The 20037-nt window shown below is 43.2% G+C and overlaps 1 protein-coding gene across 1 annotated transcript in view; it reads left to right on the top strand.

Moving 5' to 3' along the window:
* Window positions 1–18896, top strand: part of UBE2F (ubiquitin conjugating enzyme E2 F (putative)) — a 61506-nt gene extending 42610 nt beyond the window's left edge. Inside the window, exon 10 of the mRNA XM_030952142.1 lies at window positions 18064–18896. Coding sequence (XP_030808002.1) covers window positions 18064–18114 — 51 coding nt within the window. The 3' untranslated portion in view covers window positions 18115–18896. The remainder of the gene's footprint in view (window positions 1–18063) is intronic.
* The last annotated feature ends 1141 nt before the right edge of the window (window positions 18897–20037 follow it).

Here is a 20037-nt window from a genome sequence, read left to right as displayed (position 1 = left end):
GTTGTTTACATGTATAATAGGATTATAAAAATAGTGTATATGTTATATATGTGCAGTATCTGTATGGACAGATGTGCAAATCCATCCCTACAGAAACAGTTCTGCACACAAACATCTGTGTGCAGGGGAGTCCTGGGAGTGTGGGGTGTGTGACAGCCAAAAACTGCACCCAGGGCTGTCTCCTGTGCTTCTCCCAGAGTGGGTGACTCAGAATTTCACTGATGTCCCTTCAGATCTGAAATCCTGAGGGTACCAGCTAATCCCAGGCATTGCCTGTGGTTTTTGAGAGCTGAGGTTGGCTTTGGTCAGCTCCAGGTCATCACAAATCACTCCTGCCTTGCAGATGCTGGAAAAATCCCATCAGAGGTAGCAAATTCTTCTTGCTGATTCTTGAGAAACAGCTGTGCTGGGAATGTTTGTGTTAGATCAGGATGGAAGGGGCTGCTGTGATCCCTTCCTCTGTAAGGCACCTCTCCATTCTTGCATTAAATCTGTGTGTGTAACTGAGCACATTTGGAAAAGCAGCCTTGTTCTGAGGTGTAAGATGATACAAAATTCAGAGCTCAAGTTCCATAAATTGATTGTTTTATTAACCTGTCCTACCTGAGATGTGTTAGTGCAGCTTCAGCTTCCAGCCCTGCATGACTTCCTTCAGCTCCAGGAGGGAGCTGTCACTTAATGAATTTGTTCCTTTGCAGCTCCCTTCAGCCAGTGAGCATCAAACCACTTCTACAAATTATTTTTAAAAATAAATATGTTGTTTATGCAGCTTTACTCATTCTACAGTTCTCCCACACACACCTTGCTAGGTGCCAGTAATTTTTTGGCAGGCTGTACAATAAATTTGGGCAGCATCTGTTTTCCCAAATGCTGGACATCCCTGGTGCCCACACTGCTCTGCAGTTGAATCAGTCACTGGGAGATAAGCAAGCATCCTCTCCTGGTGTAGAGCTCAATAAATCCGAATAAAAAGATGATAAAAAGATGATTGATGTGTCTATGTAAACTAAGCAAGGAGTTGCCCAGCATTGTCTTCTCACACTGATACAATCTCAGCAGTTCGGTGGTTGATTTCTTGCTGAATTTAAAGGCGCTCTTACTAATTAATGAGCTTGTGGAGCACTCTGCATTTAGCACAGGAGTCACTCTCTCAGTAGTTATGGATAGCCAGAGCCATTAATTATCAATCAATTCCATGGATTCTAAAGCAATGAGCAAGTGCTTAAGTTTTAATGACTACTCACTTAAAAATGATGTGAGCTAAAAATTGTAGGATTCGTTGGATTTTATACAGCAAATACATAGAGCTTGACTGATTGCTCTGTGGCAGCCAGGCAGGCTGAACACTGAAACAATGGGGATCTTCTGGAAGATTCAAGCTCTGGAAGAACTTGGCAGTGAAAAACCAAGTGAGCTTAGTGCTTCAGGGCTTGGTATTCCTCATGCAGAGGTGCTGTGGGTGTGATTTGTTAGCTGAGATCTAGGAAATGCTTTCTGTATGGCCATGTGTCATGGCTGCTTTGGGAGCTGCCTCAGGACATGGGGATTGGCCAGTGTAAAATGTAAAAACCTTTACATTTCCTAGAGGTGTTCACTTCTGCCAAAAAACATTTCAAAGCCATTTGTAGAACACACAGCAGAAAATTCATCACAAGCTCAGTGTGGCATAAAGTAGAAATGTTTTTCCAGATATTCCTTTTAGATTTCTTCCTCACCTAGGCCTGCTGAGTCACAAACCCTGATGCATTGTCCTATTTTAATTATCTTTCCCCTGTGTTTGGTGCAGTTCAAGCAAACTTTTGTCACCCTACAGATTAGCAAACACTCTATTATTTTTCATCCCTGTGATCAGGAGTTGTTTCAGCAGTAGGAGGAGCCGAGTTCCATCTCCCTGTGCTGTTTTCCTGCACAGTGTTTCCGTCTCAGTGCAGCCCATCAGTCCTCACTCAGTGCTTGGTGCTGTGTCCTTGTGAAAGCCTCAGGTAGATTGCATTTGGCAGAGAATTTTTCTTCCTCCTTGTGAAAATCCAGCTTATCACATTTACCTGCAGCTCTGAAGTGCCAGAGCTGAGAAATCTAATGGGAATATGTGTGTATTTGTCAAGGACCCACTTCAGACAGGGTTTTTTACCTAATTCAGTGAGCCTTGATTTTATTTGCATCCTCTTTGGAAAGCAGCATTTAATACTCAATTATTTTGCATAGGTTTGTGTGGAGGAGTTTGGCTCTGGATTGACTTCTGCAATTCTTTTTTTAATTTTTAAATTTTAATTAAAGGTTTCTCTGGGTGCTAAAGAAAATAAAGTTTTTATTTCAGGGTTGTTTCTGTGGATTTATGAAGTTCATGGTGTTACAGAATCTGAAGCTGCCTTCTAAGGTTTCCTCTCAGGGTTGTAATTGCCCTACACAGCCTCAGTTCTGTAGGAACCTTGGCTTCAAATACCCAATCCCTCCTCTCAGCTGCCTGTGGTCCTTGGAGGTTGTTCTGGTGACTCTTGTGGGATGAATGTTCTCCTGAAGTTACTTGAGGACTGTCGTGGTGTCCTCACTAGTGAGAGCACTGATTTCACTCCATTAGAAATTCCATTGGTAATCAGGAACAGTTGCTGAGTACAGATCCCACCGAAGAGATCTACTCACAGAGTTAACAAAACTTGTATTAATGGAACTCAGAAAAGATGGGGAGGCCACAATTGCTCTGTGAGTGCCAGAGGTTTTGGATTTTTTTGGTCACAACTGGCAGCAGGGTTCTAGGGGCATCTTCAAAACATTAGGTGCTGGACGAATGACTTTCACTGCTGCATCTCCCTTAGATATCCATAAATCTTACATCAGAGTTATGGAATGAAAAATATGGACAAAATGATCTAATTTACAGAAAAAAATGTATCTGGAAAGATGGAAAGAAACGAAATAACCTACAGACTGGACTTTTTAAGTTTTGTCAGACAAATTCTGCGACAGAGCAGGAGAGAAAATCAGGTCTAGCAGGGCACAGATGAAGAACAGGCATTGTAAAAAAGCTCTTAATATTGCAGTAGAATCATAAACAAAGGTGAGTAATTTTTATAACATTTCATAGTTGTAGGCAGTTTTTTAGAGCCCTTAAACAGCAGACAGTTCAGAATTTTTACAGAAGACTCTTAATTGCTCGAGCATTGCCCAAAGAAGCTGTGGCTGCCCCATCCCAGGTTGGACAGGGTCTGGGACAATGGAAGGTGTCCAGCCCATGGCAGGGGTGGAATGGGATGAACTTCCAACCCAAACCAGTGTGGAATTCTCTGAAACCCCTGAAGAACTGGGCAAGAACCAGCAGCACCTGACAAAGTGTCAGGGCCTGGGCCGGAGACCTCCTGAGAGCAGGCGAGCCATGGCAAGAGGAGGTTGTCAGCAAGTCAGTAATGAAAGTAAGAAGTAAATACAGATTTTCTGTAGAGGATCTCCAGACATCCCTCTGGAAACAGAATTTAAATTTCCCCCCAGAATTTCCACTTGCATCAAAAGCTGTCCTTGCCCAGCACAGCCTCCTCAGTTCTGGAGCCACCAGGAAGCACTGGCAGCTTGGGATTGTAATGAGTGATTTCCTCCTTGTTGGTTTGGTTTTTTGTTTTTAATCACACTTAGGTGTGGCCTGGGAAGTACATCTCCAAGTGAAAAGGGATTCCTGTCCTCATGTCCCACCTCAAGTTTTATCCAACCCCAATCTGAGAGCCTGGTGCTTTCTCTGAGTTGTTCCGCAGGAGCTGGCAGATTTGGGATCTTTTATCTCTGCTGAAGTTTGTGGTAATTCTGTCCTTGCACTGCTGATGCCTTTAGACAGCTAAAGAGTCCCAGAGCTCCCTGCCTCTGTGTCATTTCAGATCTGATCCTCCTAAAGACTCCTCCAAAATAAAGTCCTGGCCAGCTGTGCTTTCATCCTCCTGGCTTTTTATTTCTGTGCTCATACATAATAAGGGCATAATTACATTTAGATTTAAGCCTTCCTTCAAATTCCATTTTTCTCTATAGCTGAAGAGAAGCATTTGAAACTAAATAATACTTTGAAATTTGGATTCTGTTTTATCTCATCATTGATGATGTTGTTGAAGTTAGTTTTCCTCTGTTAATGTAATTTCCTATCTCAGGAGATCAGTCTCTTTGAAATGGTCTTTGATACATCTGAATGAAAAGCATGCTATAAATGCCAGTGTGCCACAGGATCCTCTAAGCAGGCAAACTAACACAAAATAAAATTCAACTTGGAAGTTTGGGAAGAAAGTATTCATTTTCTGTATTTCTTCCTCACGTCTTCTGGTTTAAAGTGATTTATTTAAGTGATCTTACATTAGTTTCTTTGTTTCTCTATTATACCTGCTCTATCTTTATAATTTTTATGTCAAAGGCATATTTGAATGTTTAGCTCCTGCAGGGATTCTTCCTGTTCAGAAGACATCAGGTCTTTTCCTTGCCAGTTCCTTACCTCCAAACTGCTTAGATTCTGAGATTTTTTTTCCAGTTTATTTTTGGCTTAATTCCTTGAGGTTAAATCTGTCTGGGAATTAGAAGTATTACCCACTGATCTGTAGTAATTGTTGGCCAATTTGGGTGCAAAACATCTTGTTTGGATAGCAGTCACCAAAATTGTCCAAGATTCTCTAAAAGACATTTTTATATAAAACACTTAGAGAATATGAAGTATAATGACCAAAATTTTATGGGCTGTGGATGCTGCATCCTGTCACTGTGCATTTCAGAGGAGATGTTATTCGTGGTAAAAAGCATTGGAAAGAGCTCTAAACAGGCATTTTATTTTCCAGATAATTGTGGATAATCTGTGTTCTGTGATGAGTAGTGGTCCCTGAAGAAACAGAAATTTGAAATGCTTTAGTTTTGCAAAGTATTCAGAGCACATGGGTGGCTCAAAAGTGAAATACCTCTATGAGCCAAGCTGATATCATGTTTCTATCTGAATGTTTCTTTATTGGATTGCAGCCAGGGAATGCACTCCAAGGGATTTTAATGGCAAACTGCTTTCTCTAATGCCTTCCCTAAGGAATTTTTAAGAAATAATGCTCATTTATTTCATTCACTCATTATTTTTAGCCCAGTTCTCTTTGTCAGGCTTTTCACCCTTGCCAATGGTTTCCCATCACAGCCAGCTGGAATTTTTCTCCAAACATATCCCTGTAAAGTTCTGTATTCAAACAGTGACAGTGATACATGAAGAGTTCTGATAATTACAGTTGCCATTTTTTAAGCTCAAATGTCAGAAGTTTAGTGATGACTCAAGGCAGCTGGAAAATTTGCTTTAGAACAGAGAAAATACTTCAAAAACATTTCCTTGAATCTAGTCTTTAAAAGTATTTTATTATTATTGTGTTTGAGCTGGTGCTGGAGGAGCAATGTACTGGGTGTGCAAGGTGCTCATAAGGCATGAACAGATTGAGCTGGGTTATTTTTGAGGGGTTAAAAAACCAAAGTATCAAAGTTTGACCTCTTGAGCGTGGCATAAAGAAGTGGGAAATAAAAAAGATTTTCTGGAATTTATTTCTGGCACTGTGCTGGTGGTTGCCTGGGTTAAGGCTGCATTCATTCTGACAAAGTGACAGGAGAGAAGGGGATTGGTTCCAGCTGCCAAGTGAGGTGTTGTCAGGGACTGGGGCTTTTCCATGGACTCCTGCCTGTGTTGGCAGACTTGAAAGGAACCTGTGTGAAAATTCAGCTTGTCATCATGTCCTGCCTGCCTTGTCATGAGTGTGAATAATTCAGTAACAAAGCTACCAAGCCAAAATGTTTTTTTTTTTTTTTTTCCTGCTCTCTTGAAAGATCTTTATTTCAGTAGTAAAACATTTAGCATGTAAGCTCCAAATTGATTTCCATGTGAGTCACAGAGTGGCGGGGTTTGGAAGGAACCCTCCAGACCATCCAGTGCCACCTCTTGCCATGGGACACCTTCCTCTGTCCCAGGCTGCTCCAAACCCTGTCCAGCCTGGCCTTGGACACTTCCAGGGATGAAGCAGCCACCTTTATTTTGGCAGATTTTGTCTTAGCACTGGGAAAAAAATCAGCCTTAGTCCAAGTTCTGCAGGAACAATTGACCAGCCCAATGTGTTCAGAGCCCTTTAATCCAGCATCCCCTCATCTGGGAGTGGCAGAAGGATGGTGCTTATCACATGAGCCCTCCTGTAATGAGGCAGAACTCCTGGTCAGGCATTCTGAGTGCTTGGATTACAGAGATTTTTATCCTGCAGGACTGGGCAATTGCTTTTATTGTGTTTTATTCAGCTGCAGCAACAGAAACAAGTATCACTGGTGCTGCTGGCCAGAGGAGCCTGTTGGGGTGTGTTCTCCCCAGCAGTGAAATGTGAGCTCTGGAGCTGGGGTTCTCAGATTCCTGCACCATCTAACCCTGGTGGGCTGTTCACATAACCCTCAACTCCAAACCAGCCTTTTAACTCGCCCAGCCCTTCCAGGGCTTGCTGCAGAAAACAACAGCTGCTTTGGATGCTTCAGTGGCATTGAGCATGTGAACCCCTGGGCTGAAATCCCTCTGGAAAAAGAAATGGGGATTTCATTTAATACAGGAGAGAATAAACCAGGTCTTACCAGTAAACTGGGTGAATTTGAAATATTCTGTTTTTCGTACTCTCTGAAAACTCACAGATGTCTGCCTGCAAAGTTTCAATACGTAGGTAACACTGAAAGATTTAACAGGTAGCCAAAAAGCCGATCCTTTGGTTTAAGAGTCTTACTTTCTTCATCAGGAATGAAAATTGATGTTTTACCACTGCAGATTTGGGGTTTTTTCTTCATTGGCTGCAAGCTTTTCACCTTGTCCTGATTTTCCTTGCAGTGTTCAGTAGTCACTGTAAGTGATTTAATTTCTATATTTTTGTTATAAACTGAAAAACAGCTTTAAACCAAAATAGGTGGCTGTTTTATTTTCGGTATCATGAAGTGGTTAATGTTGGTTTACTCCAGAATTTATAGGCTTGACACTTATTTTTGTGTGAACAGAATAGGCTCTGATGTCCACAAATTGCAGTGCTGGGAAACCAAACTAAATTTCAAGGCTGGAGAGCTGTTGTGGTGCTTTGGAAGTTTGCTGATGAGAATTGGAGTGCTGTGGAGAGGGAAATGATTCACCCAGGGTAGGACAATGGAGCAGTGGGAGGCTGGGCATTCATTTGGATCATCTTAGTCCTGGATTAACAGCCTGGCATTTAAATTGCATTCTGTTCCTTATCCTTTCCTTGCTGTGATGTTCCTACACAGACAGCCTCTCTCTCACCTGATTTATCTGTGCTCTGACAGAATCACTTTTGAAGGAATAAATCCAGACCACTTTGCTCTGCTGTGCTGCCCTTTGTGCTCACAGGTGCCAAAGGTTCCCATTGCCCAGATAAGCTAAAATGTACAGGGGAAGAAGGAACCAGTTTTTATATCTTGACATTCTACTTTTTATTCTTTTTGTCTGCCTGCAAAATAAATTCTTTTCTCTGGTTGTCAGAACTGAGGTTGGCCTGTGGCTTGAATCAGTGCTGGGCTGCACTCGCAGCTGAGACTCATCCCAGGGCTTTTCTCTCTTACATCTTGGAAACTTCAACCCTCCAGCCTTGTGCTAAAGAGAGTAAAGAGTGTTTGGCAAGGAGCTCTAAGCCACCCTCTCCTGGGAAACTCTGACACTGACAAAAAGAGGGTTTTTAAACCCTTCTCCTTGTGCTGCTCAAGGGAGAGTTGCTCTTCATGGCTGGCAGTGGCTTAGGATGAGTGGCCACTCATCCATGATCTGTTTCCTGTGTTCTGCTGGCAGTCCCAGCTATAATTCCTGGGCTGAAGGGAAATTTTCTCTCATGTGGGATTAAAGTCTGTGGCCATCTTTATCAAAAGAGAAGCAAAGGCTGTCATCAGGGTGGTAATATCCTGAACAAGGCATTATAGTGCAGATAGCTGCTGAAATAGGTGAAAAGGAAAAGGAAGTTTCTGCCTTAGCCCTAGAAGCAGTCAATTTAATGTGATTAAAGCCAATTATTTTGAGTGGGGAGAGATTCAGAACTGCAGGGCACTTCAGGTTTAAAGTAAATTTTTGATTCAAGTTTCCTAGACTGTAGAAATGTAATTGCCTAGGGGAAGGAGGGGAATCCCTCCATATATTATAAACTAAACAGTGTGCTCTTGAACATACTGAAGTACAAGATAATAGCAACTAGGTGTAGAACAGAAGGACTTCTGTGGAGCTGAGGGTCAAGGAGATACTGAGTTGACAAGCCTGATGTTTTTCTCCTCCATACCCCAAGACTAAAAACTATGAAGATTTAACAAAGATTTAACAAAATGTTCCTGTGTTTGGTGCATCACTGTGCTGTGGACAGATGTGTCAGCCCAGTGCCACTGTTGCTTTTAAAGCTTTTCTGTTTTCTATCCTTTCACTTCTCTGATGAAAGTTGGAGTCTGTCAGTCTGATAGTCTTGTAACAGCAGCAGAATAATTTGAAGAAATATAAAATTATGGGTAATGATGAAAGTAAGGAGCCTCTGGAAAACTTGGCAAGGCAGCTGTCAGGTTCCATGGAAATAATCTTACATTTTAATGGAATGCAAGTTAAAGGACGTGCTAGAAACATTTCTTTGTTCTCTTGCTCATGACCAGCAGAACCAAGTGAAATGATTCTGAATCACATTAGAGGGGGTGTTTGCTCTGTAGCTTTTCCAGCACTTCATCCTTGAGACATTTCCAGGAGGAATTTTACAGAGTCACCTCTGGGGATGGCAGTGATTCTGCCACTGCTCATGGCCCACTGAGCTCAGCCTTTGAGCAGGTTCATTCCCCCACTGCTCTGTCCTGGAGCTCCTCTGAAGTGAACCTTTGGCAATTGCTTTGCTTTGTAGTGTTTGTGTTTGGCAGAAGAACGAGGCTCATGCAGTGATGCCACTCACCTGTCCCTCATGCCAGCCTCCCCATCAATCCCCAGAGCTTTTAAACACTCACTTGGGTTCCCATCAGATCTGAGAGAGCAGCAGAGCCTTTACATCAGTTCTGTAGCTGTTCTGTCACCAAAACTGACAGCAGCACAGAGGGGCTGGGCTGGAGAGAGCTCAGGAAAGCTCCAGGTGGGCTCTGTGGCACACCCAGCTCAGAGCAGAGCCCAGGCTGAGGGGGTGGAGAGTGCCAGGGAGCGGTGCTGAGAGTCTGCACATCTGTGAGCAGTCACATTGTGCTGTCTTTGCATGCTAAAGCCCTTTCTTGCCTGTGCTAGGCAATCCCTGGCTGCAGGGGCTCCAGACTCCTGCACAAGAAGCGAGGCTTTATTCAAACACCACGGGGTGTTCCATTGCTTCCTACTGACCACATGTTTTTACTTGCTGTTGTCTTTTTTCCTCTTCCCTGTTTAGCCACATCTGAAGTAATTAGTGCTGCATATATGAATTTTTAGGGGATTTTGTGCAACTCTGATTTTTTTCATTTTAATTGCTGCTGGCTCTTATTCCCAACACTGGAGCAAGATATGCTGTTAAAATTGCTGAAGAATTGAGGTCAGGGCTTTGAAGTACTGCTTCTTAGTTGTGAATTATTAATTCTCAAGGCATACAGAAAGAGTGACATTATATAAATCATTGTAAAATTATGGACTTTTGTCACACTAGCTGCTCTGCTTGCCTGCATTCTGCTCTGCTTTTCATAACATCTCCTTGGATTACCTCTTACCATTTTTAGTTGTTTTCAGTTCATCTTCTGACTGGATTTCTCATTTTCAACTCCTCCACACGATTTTGGAATTACTCTGATGTGAAGTTTGGGAGGTCACAGTCTTTCCTAGTGAGAAATTACAGTGAAAAGAGGGAAGTTCCTGAGAGTTTATGGTGAGATCCAAGGCTGTGTCAGAAAACAGTTTGGAGTGATACAAGTACTTCCATACCCACAGAAACTGTAAAAAAATACTGGTTTAAAACCAGGAACTTCTCAGGCTTTTGATTTCTGGTCTAGGTCCAAGAATGTAGGATGCAAATTAAAGTTTTTATTTTCAGCCTGTTCGGTGTCAGACTTTGTCAGAAACTCTTGTTGAAGGCTCTTGGGGAAGGGTGGAGAGCAGAAGGGCTGTTCATCCTGGTCATGACAGGGACACAAACAGAGCTGGCTCTCACCATGCTTGCTCCAAGCTGCCTTTGCCAGGACCTCATTTTTTGTGTTGTTTGCATTGTAGAATATTTGAGTCAATGCTGTTGCTTAAATTAGCACAGTCTCATCCTTGCTGTGCTTGGTTCCTCTGGGCTGGGATCTCTCTGTCCTTGGTCTAGCATGAGGTTTCCCACTTAACCCCATCCCCTGGTTTAAATGGATAGCCCTGCACCAGCCCTTGACATCCTGAAATCTCTCTTCCTATTTCCAAATACCTGTGTGAACACTGCTTTTTATTTATAACAGTACAAAACTGCAGCGAGGAAAGTGTGATGGTGCTTTTAACCTTCTTCAGGTGAAATAAGAAACTCAGATTTATTCCTGGCTGCTGAATCAAGTAACTCTTCCCAGATTTCTTCTAGAGGGGTTATGAAACACTGAAGATTTCTTTTAATTAAATGCACCCACAAGGTGTATCTGAAGAACTGAAGTAGATCTTTACCTCTGGCTAACCTCAGCTTTCCAAGCTTTTACCACACTGGAAAAGAATGTAGTCCCAAAAGGCTTTCAAGCTTGATGTGGTTTTTTTGGAAACTGTTTAACTTTTGTTGTGGGGTTTTTATTACTCTCTGATTACAGCTTAATGGCTTATTAAGAACAACAGTTCCATCCCAGTCCAAAAACATCTTTTCATAACAATTCTCCCTGTGAGTCATTGCATTTATTTATCTCCATATTTATTGCAGTAAATCCTTCACTTCCTCTGCTCCCCCAAGCTCCCTGTTTGGTGTTTGTTGTTCTCACTGAAACCCTGGCAGCCACAGCAGAACACATCTTTGTTTTTCTGCAGCATTTCTGCATTTACAGAGCTGCACTGGGGTTTTTCTTGGATTGCCTCCCTATTTTATGTTCTGTGTCCTTGTAGCAGCCTTTGAAAGCTTCTCCCAGCAGCACAAAGTGCATTAAATGGCATGTGCAAATGAGCAACAGCACAGCTGCTAATTGTGCTAACAGATGTAAATAGGAGAACCATTACTTCTCTAATGCTGCAAGTATTTATAGCAACCATTCCCCACCTTCCATAGCACTTTGATTATGGATGGAGCCTCTCTCAGGTTCAGCAAAGTTGATTAAGCTTTTGCAGATGGTTTGATTTGCTGAGGTAATGTGGAAGAAATGCAGATGTTTTAAAGCTTTTGTTTTAGATGCTTCAGGCACTGAGTGGCTTGAACTGAGTCTTTGCTTTGCATCCTTCAGGAACATCCATGGCTTTTGAAAGGGAACATATGGCAGGGCTGTTCCCAGGGACTCTGAGCTCTGGGAGCCTCACCTGCCCTGTCAGGTTGGTTTGAACATCATCTGCCTGGAGCAGAGCAGGACTTGCAGAACCTCTGGCCAGAGCCAGGCTGCTCCCATTTCCTCTGGGCTTGTGATTCATCAGCAGATCCTGCAGCCCAGGGACAGAGCCTCTCTTGGCAGTGAGGGGCATCTTCATGGGTGGAAGTGTGTTTGCAGCTCACAGGAGGCTGACCTCAGAGGAATTGGGATAATTCAGGTAATTTTCCTTTTGTGTAACCCTTTGCCACAGCCTGGGCCAGCCCTGGAGGAGCAGAGGAGGCTCCTGACCTCAGGCACCAAGGCACCAGCAGCCTCTGCTCCCTGGTTCATTCCCATTTTCTCTGTTTTCAGCAGCCCAGGTGAAATGTTAAATGGCAATAAGAGACCTGTCCTCCCTCTCCATCCAGCCCCAGGGGGTTTTGGGCTCACATTGCATCTTATCCAGGGCACAATTTCTTTTGGGAAGCTGCTTGGCTCTCTTCATGTGGCTCAATTCTCTTGCCTTTGCACAAACAGGATTTAGGTGTATTTATCTCATAAAGGGAGAGAGTCCTTCTCTCCCTTTATCTTTCTGCAGTGGCAGACAGCAGAAAATTTGTGGAAGCATGAGGGAAATGGTTCCTGCTTAAGATGTGAAATCTCAAACAAATGTGCAAATGTGTTCAGTGTGTCAGTGAAGTGCTGTGTCTGTGGAAGGTATCTGCACTTCTCTCTGTCCTGGCAGGCAGGTCAGTTCTTCCCATACCAATTCTGTAACCTACCTCTGTGTGCAGATACTAGAAAAAATAAAAAATAAAAAGTCCAAACCTTAGTGTTTCTCTTCTTCCTCACAATGCTGCTCTTTTCCAAATAGCTGCAGTGGTGTGTTCTGGTTTTGGTTGGTTTTTTTTCCCCTGCAGTCAAAAATTCACCTTTTTCTCCCCACCTTATGACTTGGCTACTAAGAAATCTGCTAAAGCATTTCCTCATCATTTTGCCAAATGACAATGGCTTGGTGTCTAGGAGAATTTTAAAATCTGAGGTTGGGATCACAGAATTTTAAAATCACAATTGGGATCCATGGAAATGGATGTGATGCACCTGCTAAGCAGAGGGCTCGTGGGAGATTCCTTTGTGTAGGTTTTTCACCCCCCACTCTTCTCTTTCTTCAGAGAACTAAAATTTAATTACAGAGCTTGGAAAACTCTTTACTCTTTATAGTCATGTAGAGACTGAGTGAAATAAAATAATGAGAGAGAAATGAGAGCAAGGCAGGAACAAGAATTGTAAGAAAACCATCTCATACTTGAGATTTCTGCACTACTCAAAGGTTTCATTCAGCTCTTTAAATGGGAGGGGATGTGTGGGGGTTGATGGGTGTGAGTACTTATTGTTTCTGCAAGGGGGAAAGAAAAAAAAGGTGGCTTTCAGTATAATTCATAGGGCTAATGGGTAGATCTGCCTGGTTATTAAATCCTAAAGCCTTGGCTGAGTAATGAATGCCATTTTACTGCTGCTCAGAACCCCCTTTGCTGATCACTTCAGAAGCACAAGTCAGGCCCTAGCAGAGGTTGTTTGGAATTTAACCTTGGTCATAAATGCTGGGTTGAGATAATGTTCTGTTAAAATAGAGCTGCTTTAGAAAAAAATAATTACTACTATTATGATTACTAGCACAGAAGTGGGAAGGGCAGGAGCAATTATCTGTGATCCTTTTCTGGCTCCATTGGAGTTTTAGAGGATTGTGGATCTAAAGGATGTGGAGGTAGATCAGAAAGTTCATCACAGTATCATGGTTGTAGTCACAGTGAGGGGACAGTGTGTTAAACTGCACAGGGACTGGCCAAACAGTGCAGGGTGTGAAGTACCAGTAGTGGGTATGTTAAGGATAATAAATGAGCTAAATCTGCTTTGGGTTGTTTTTTTTTAATACCTATTTTTAAAATTTTATTTCTGGGAATCCTTATACATACTTTGTTTTAAATAAATAAAGAAGATTCCCGAGGGAAAGTTTCCATCAGAACTTTTCCAGGCTTCTCTGGTAGCTGTCACCAAAATATTGTGTTTGCTTTGGATAACAGAGCAAATTACAAATTAAAAGCTTAATAAAAGACAAGCAGTTAATAAGCATAACTTGGTGCAGTATAAACAGTTGAAGAAATGAAGTCTCCTCTCCCAGAGCTGCCAAATCAGGTCAAATGTTAGTATTTGAAACGGTGCCTGGTTCTTGAGTGTGTGTTTCACCATGCCTCTTGAAAGGGTACCATGGAATTACCTTCTGGGGTTGAGGCTCCACAGATCCTCTCCAAGTGCTTTAAAATACAATCACAAAACCCCAGAATGGTTTGGGTTGGAAGGGACCCTAAAGCTCATCCCATCCCACCCTGCCATGGGCAGGGACACCTTCCACTATCCCAGGCTGCTCCAAGCCCTGTCCAACCTGGCCTTGGGCACTTCCAGGGATCCAGGGGCAGCCACAGCTGCTCTGGGCACCCTGTGCCAGGGCCTGCCCACCCTCACAGGGAAGAATTTCTTCCTAATACCCAATTTAAACCTATTTTTTGTCAGTTTGGAGCCATTCTTTCCTTTCCCTGTCACTCCAGGCCCTTGTACACAGCCTCTCTGACCATTCCCAGTGTGGATTTACAGCAGATGCTTTTTAGTACTTTGACCACATCTGTGGCCAGTCGTGAAAGTTTGGCTCTTGCTGCATCTGTCTTCAAAATAACAAAGCCAAAAGCCCCATAAGTTATAACCAACCTTTAAAAATCACCTGAGATCTTGTGTCCAGTTTGGCTTTGGAGCTATTTTAGCCTGAAGACAGCATCAAAACCAGATACCTTGTGTCCATGAAGGGTTTCTAAAATGACTTGGAGAGTTCTGAATGATGCTGTCTTTTTGGAGGCTCTCCTTCCATTGCTGCAGGATGCCATTTTTGGAAAATTCATTTTTCATCTTTTCCATCCACTCAAGCTCCTTGCACTGTGAGGGGCTGGTGGTGCCAGGGTTTCCTTTTTGCAGCTGTGCTTCTCTTCTGTGCAGGAAGTTTTCACTGAAATGAAACCTTCTCTTTATCCCTTTAAAATCATTGTCCCCTGTCCTGTTTATTTGATATGTTTATTCATGTAATGGTTATTTATGAAACCTCTTTGTACAAACAAAACATCTTTGTTTAAACACAGAGGGCACTTTCTGTGGGACATGTTACATCCTTGAAGGGATGTTACGAATCCTCCTTTCCCTTCTCATTTCTAGCAGCATTTTGCCTCTTTATAATGCAGGGTACATCCTGCTCTGCTGAATTTTTTTTGCTTCTGATTATTCAGTGTTGCACATAAGCAGCTGTGCCCAGAGAGAAGTGCCCCCCATTAATGAGGAGGTGCTGAGCCATATGGCAGGTGAGGATGGAACATTGCAGCTCTGGGCTGAGCCCCTCCTGTTCACACCCAGAGAGCACCCTGTGAATGCATCCTGCCAACACCATCAGCTCCCTGGGAGTGACAGGGAGCCTTTCTGGAGCCTTCTGCCTTCCTTACTGAGCTCCTGCTTCTCTGCAGGCCCTGCTGAGAGCCCATTTCCCTGTGTAACAACTCATAAAGGGACAGAGGGGAAGGCCAAGGGTGCTCTGAGCTGCCTGCACTGCCCTGCTCTTGGACTTTGTACAGCTCTGTGTGTGTGTCCAGGGGTGTTTCCCAGCCCTGGGCTCAGCTCCTTGTAGTCATCCATCTTTTGGAGAAACACTAGGAGTGGGAAATTCTTGGATTATGCCCTTTTCTGACCAGAAATGGGGCAACTGAGAGGCGTTTAAAAACTTTTATTCCATTTTCAGTTTCATGAGAAGGGTGAGACAATACAGATGCTATAATTCATGTTATCACAATCAGAAGCCAACTATTTCCTAATTACAATACACTGTAAGTGTTTCTTGGCCTATCAGCTTTAGCCACACCATGCTGCAGATACCTTAAAGCCAATCATCTAAAATTACCCCTCATGGCTCCCACTACAATGCATCTTTCATAGTTCTGTTTCTCCCAGGTATCCATTCTTCTTTGCAAGGTCACTTTTTGAAACTTGTTTCTCGTTCCATTTCTCTCTCAGCAATGTCTGTCCTATTCCATGGCATTTCTAAGTCAGCATTCCATATCTCAAAGTTTACATACAGATAAGTGAGCCTTCTGTCAGGCTTTGAGAGTTCTCTACAAATCCATTTCCCGCAGGAAACAATGTGCAAGAAGCCCTCAGTGAGTTCAGTTTCCACCTGCATCTATGGGTTGGAATTGCCTGGGTTTGGGAGTTTTATTGCAGCTGAAGATGGCATTAGCTTTTAAAATACAGCATTTTTTAAACACAGCATGCCAGTTGGATGAGTGTGGAAATGGGTGTGCTTGCAGCAGAGTGACAAAGTCACTACACACATTATTGCCTTTAGCAGGTGCCATATTGGACCCAAATAGCTGCTCTTCCAACCCAGAAGAGCAGGCAGCCTGTTCCTGAGGAGGAGGGGGATTTCTGCAGCCCTGCTTGTAACAGGATTTCTGGCCTTAAACTGCATTTTAAACTCTGTTGAGATTCCAAGCACTTTGCACTTTTATGGACGTCTGTGATGCAACCTGATCAGCTGAAAAGTGAAACCACAGAGTTTCTCATGGATCATAGGTTTTCTTTGATCCTTTTGGATTTTAACCATGGGATAACCTTTATCCTTTCACTCAGCAGCAGAAACCCAAACCTTCACAAGGGGAGCTGATCTAAAGTGTTTGAAGCGTGGTGTTGGAGCCAGGGAAATATTGATGTGTTTGAAGCTTGATTCGGGGAAAAAGGTCATATTAGTGCCCCTTCCTGGTGTGCCCTGATGTCCAGCTCTGGGTGGTCTGTGCCAGAACACTTGGCATGTGTTTGAAAGGCATCATTTCATGTAAACCTGGAGCTGACATTGTCTGAAGCAGGACTCTGCCTTGCTGTGATCCCACAGGTCATGGCAGTGGGATTTTGTAGTAAAGCAAAACGTTGGGCAGAGGATTTCAGTGCTTCCATGGCCTCTGCTCTTCCAGGCATCTGCAGTGTACCAGGACAGTGTTCAAAACCTCCTCATCTACTGCATGCATTGTTTTTTCAGTTGTTTTCTTTTTTAACAGATGTGAGTACATACATTTCCCAGGTTTTCCTGCTTCATATTCCAGCAGCACACAAAAATGGGAGCAGGAAATCCAGCAGAATGCACTCTGGAGCACAGGCCCCTCAGTGTGTTTGGGTGGAACATATTTAATACCAGCCTGTGAGAATAATATTGTATTTGCATCCTGATGAAGGCAGGAATGATGCATCTGACTCCATGTTCTCAGAAGGCTAATTTATTACTTTGTAATAGTATATTATATTAAAGAATACTATACTATACTAAAGAATACAGAAAGGACACTTACTGAATGCTAAAAGATAATAATGAAAACTCCTGACTCTCTCCAGAGTCCTGACACAGCTTAGCCCTGATTGGCCAAAGAGTGAAAACAGCTCCCAGCAGAATCCAATGGAACAATCACCTGTGGGTAAACAATCTCCAGACACATTCCACATGTGAGCACAACACAGGAGAAGCAAATGAGAGAAGAATTGTTTTCCTTTTCTCTGAGGCTCCTCAGCTTCCCAGGAGCGAAATCCTGGGCAAAGGGATTTTATCAGAGAATGTGAATGGCACAGAATAACATGCCAGGAATGTGGTGTCTGCCTGGCATCCCTGCTTGCCCAGGGATCACACCATGTCAGAATTTCTTCTTGCTCAGCATCTCTGTGGTTTTCCCTGGATACAGAGGTTATGGAATAGCAGGCAGTGTGTGTGCACCTGTTGGGAAGGGTGAAAGTTTGACAAGAAAGTCTCACAGATGTGTGTGCTTAGCAGAAAGATTTTTGAATGTAAAATCTGAAGAAGGAATAGAAATGAAAGCAAGTTTTGATATAGAAGAAAAGAATTGCTGAACCAGTCTTACTGGATAACCAAGGAGGCAAAGGGTGTGTTAGCAAAGGATAAACCCACCTCAAACAAGAAGATGTTCTTACCAAGCAGAAAGATAGCACAGGCAAACAAGTCAGCAAATGTGGCAAGTAGAAAAAAGGTCTCAGAATTTTCCACTGCAAGAAAACTGAAAAACAACTTCTAGCTTAAACTGTAATGTACTAAAACTTTTAGTGATTGGAGAACAGTAACATGAATATGGTAATTACAGTAGTTATGATAGGCTATAGGTAATTGTTAAGGTATAGATTGGTTCTGCTGTATTAAGATGCTCAGCAAAGAACAGTATATAATGCAATGTAACCAAAACCAAAGGGTCTCCAGGCCTGCCTGCAGCTGGAGCTGACAGCTGTAGGCACAGGCTCTGTCACCCACAACCCTGGACTGCTGTAACCTCTTAGATGGAATAAACTGCATTTTGGAGAGCCCTTGGAGTCCCACATCCCTCATTCAGGCTCTTACATGCCCCTAAGCTGTAGCTGGTGATGGCAGATTTTTCCCACTTGATTCCCCAGTGTCCCCTTGATTCCATTGCTGTGGAGCACTCATTGTAAGGATTCAGGGTTCCTGCCAGTGGCACATTTCCCTGTGAGCCCATCCCTGCTGTGCCTGGGTAACAGAGCTGTGCTTCCCTGCAGGAGGACTTTCGGAATAAAGTGGAAGATTACATTAAGCGCTACGCCAGATGATGAAGGGGATGGATGGATGGCAGGACCACGGCTCCAGAGCTGTCCTTAACCTCAGCAGCAGCCAAAGCAGCCTGGCTTGTACCAGTCCTGTGTCCATGTTGTTCTGAAGAAGAAAACTAACTTCATAACCTGTCCATGTTCAAAGGAGAGTTCAGCATAAATACAGCAAGAATTTGTGTCTTGGTTGAAAAAGTTGTCTGCTTCCTTTTACAAATGTTTACTCTTCTGAACTGTACTGTATATCCTGTTGATGAGATATGCTTGAGAAGTTAAAAGAAGTCACTATTGAAATTGTAATTACACTTTTTTTTAAAACTCTTGCCTAATCTAGGGTGGGGGGGGGGGAGGAAAAAAGCAAACCCAAACAGCCCAAGCAGAAAAGGTGGCATGTTTTTGGAACACTTCGAGTTGGCAATAAATGGTCTCCTGTGAACCAAATCACTAAACTGTTGCCTTTGATGAGCAGAAAAAACAAAATGAGCTTTTTCTGAGAATCACTCAGCTGAGGCTTAGAGCTTGCCAGAGTGGAAGTGCAAAATGAGATTCTACTTCTGGTATTGAAGTTCTTGATGCTGTTTAATGTAAGTATGTTTTTGTCACAGTTTGGAATTTTTACATGGTTAATTTCAGGCCCTGTTTGGGCTACGGGTTTTTCTTTGGTTTTTTGTTTCTATTCATTGTGTGAAATAGTTAAAAGAAATACAAGCTAATATGTAACTTAAGTACATGTTTAGTATTAGTAAAATTATATATATAAATATATAAAATATATATATTATATATTTCTGTGAAAAAATTAATGGAAGGGAGATTTTTTAAAAAAGAAATCTGCCTTTGGCTTTCCAGTCTGGATGTGGTGAGGGAGCATCAGAAGCTGTTTGCTCTGATAAAGGTAAATTCAGGCACCATTACCTGGAGAGCACCTAATTGTGTTCTCAGGATTCCTGCACTGAAGGGAAGGACACAGCTGGAACCACAACACATTCCCCCCACTCGTGCACACTTTGGCTTTCTTGATTTGGGAGGATGTGATGCTGCAGGTGCCTTTTCTGTAAGGAGCTGGGTGGCACTGGGAGCCTGCAGGAGAGGCTTCAGTCCTGGAGCCACAGCTCCCTGGGCATCCTCCAGGATTGGGATCACACAGAGGAGCTGATGGAGCCCAGCTGAGCTTTTACAAACTAGGAAATAAGTATTTGTGTGGTTTCATGTAGAGCAAGTGTGTGTGTGACACTTGGGCGTTGACTGTTGGGGTTTTATTCCCCTTTCATTCTCTCCTGCTGTTCCTCTGCTGCAGATGCTGCAGGAAATGACACCAATCTCCCTCAAGAGCACAGCAGAGCTGGGGTACAAACTGTAAGCCTGAAACTTTTGTGTTGAGTTTTCCCTGTGCCTTTTCCTTTGCAGCTTTAGCAGCTCCTGTAGCTGTTGCTGGAGGCCTGGGGAAGCAGGGAATGAAATGCAGGGATTGGCATGTAGGAAAAGAGCTTCACCTGGAGACAGCATTCCCAGGGAAACATGGATCAGCTCAGTTTTTTAAGCAGGCACCTACAGTGAGAGATCTTTGCTGCCAAAACAGAAATATCAGCAAAGGTAGGGGGTAAAACACTCACAGAAATAGCAAGGTTGGAAAACACATCTGGATTTTGCTTATGGCATTAGAAGGATTCTCTTGTTCTTGAGTCAAAAACTCAACCAGGTTGCTGTAACAAAATGGTTCTTGCTGTAGAGGCACCCTGGTGCTGTCAGCACGAGGAGGGGTCACAGTCCCCATTTCCTGGGCTGTCACCATGGATAGCTCCTCACTCAGGCTGGGAAGCTGCTGCTGCTGCTGTGTCCAGGGCAGGGCAAAGCTGGGTGCTGCTCAGGGCACCCAGGGAAAGCTGTGTCCAGGTTTAACCAGCAGCCCTGTGAGCACAGAGCCAG

The sequence above is a fragment of the Camarhynchus parvulus genome, chromosome 7, assembly GCF_901933205.1.
Source record: "Camarhynchus parvulus chromosome 7, STF_HiC, whole genome shotgun sequence".
NCBI lineage: Eukaryota > Metazoa > Chordata > Aves > Passeriformes > Thraupidae > Camarhynchus > Camarhynchus parvulus.
This window is presented reverse-complemented; position numbering and strand designations above follow the sequence as displayed.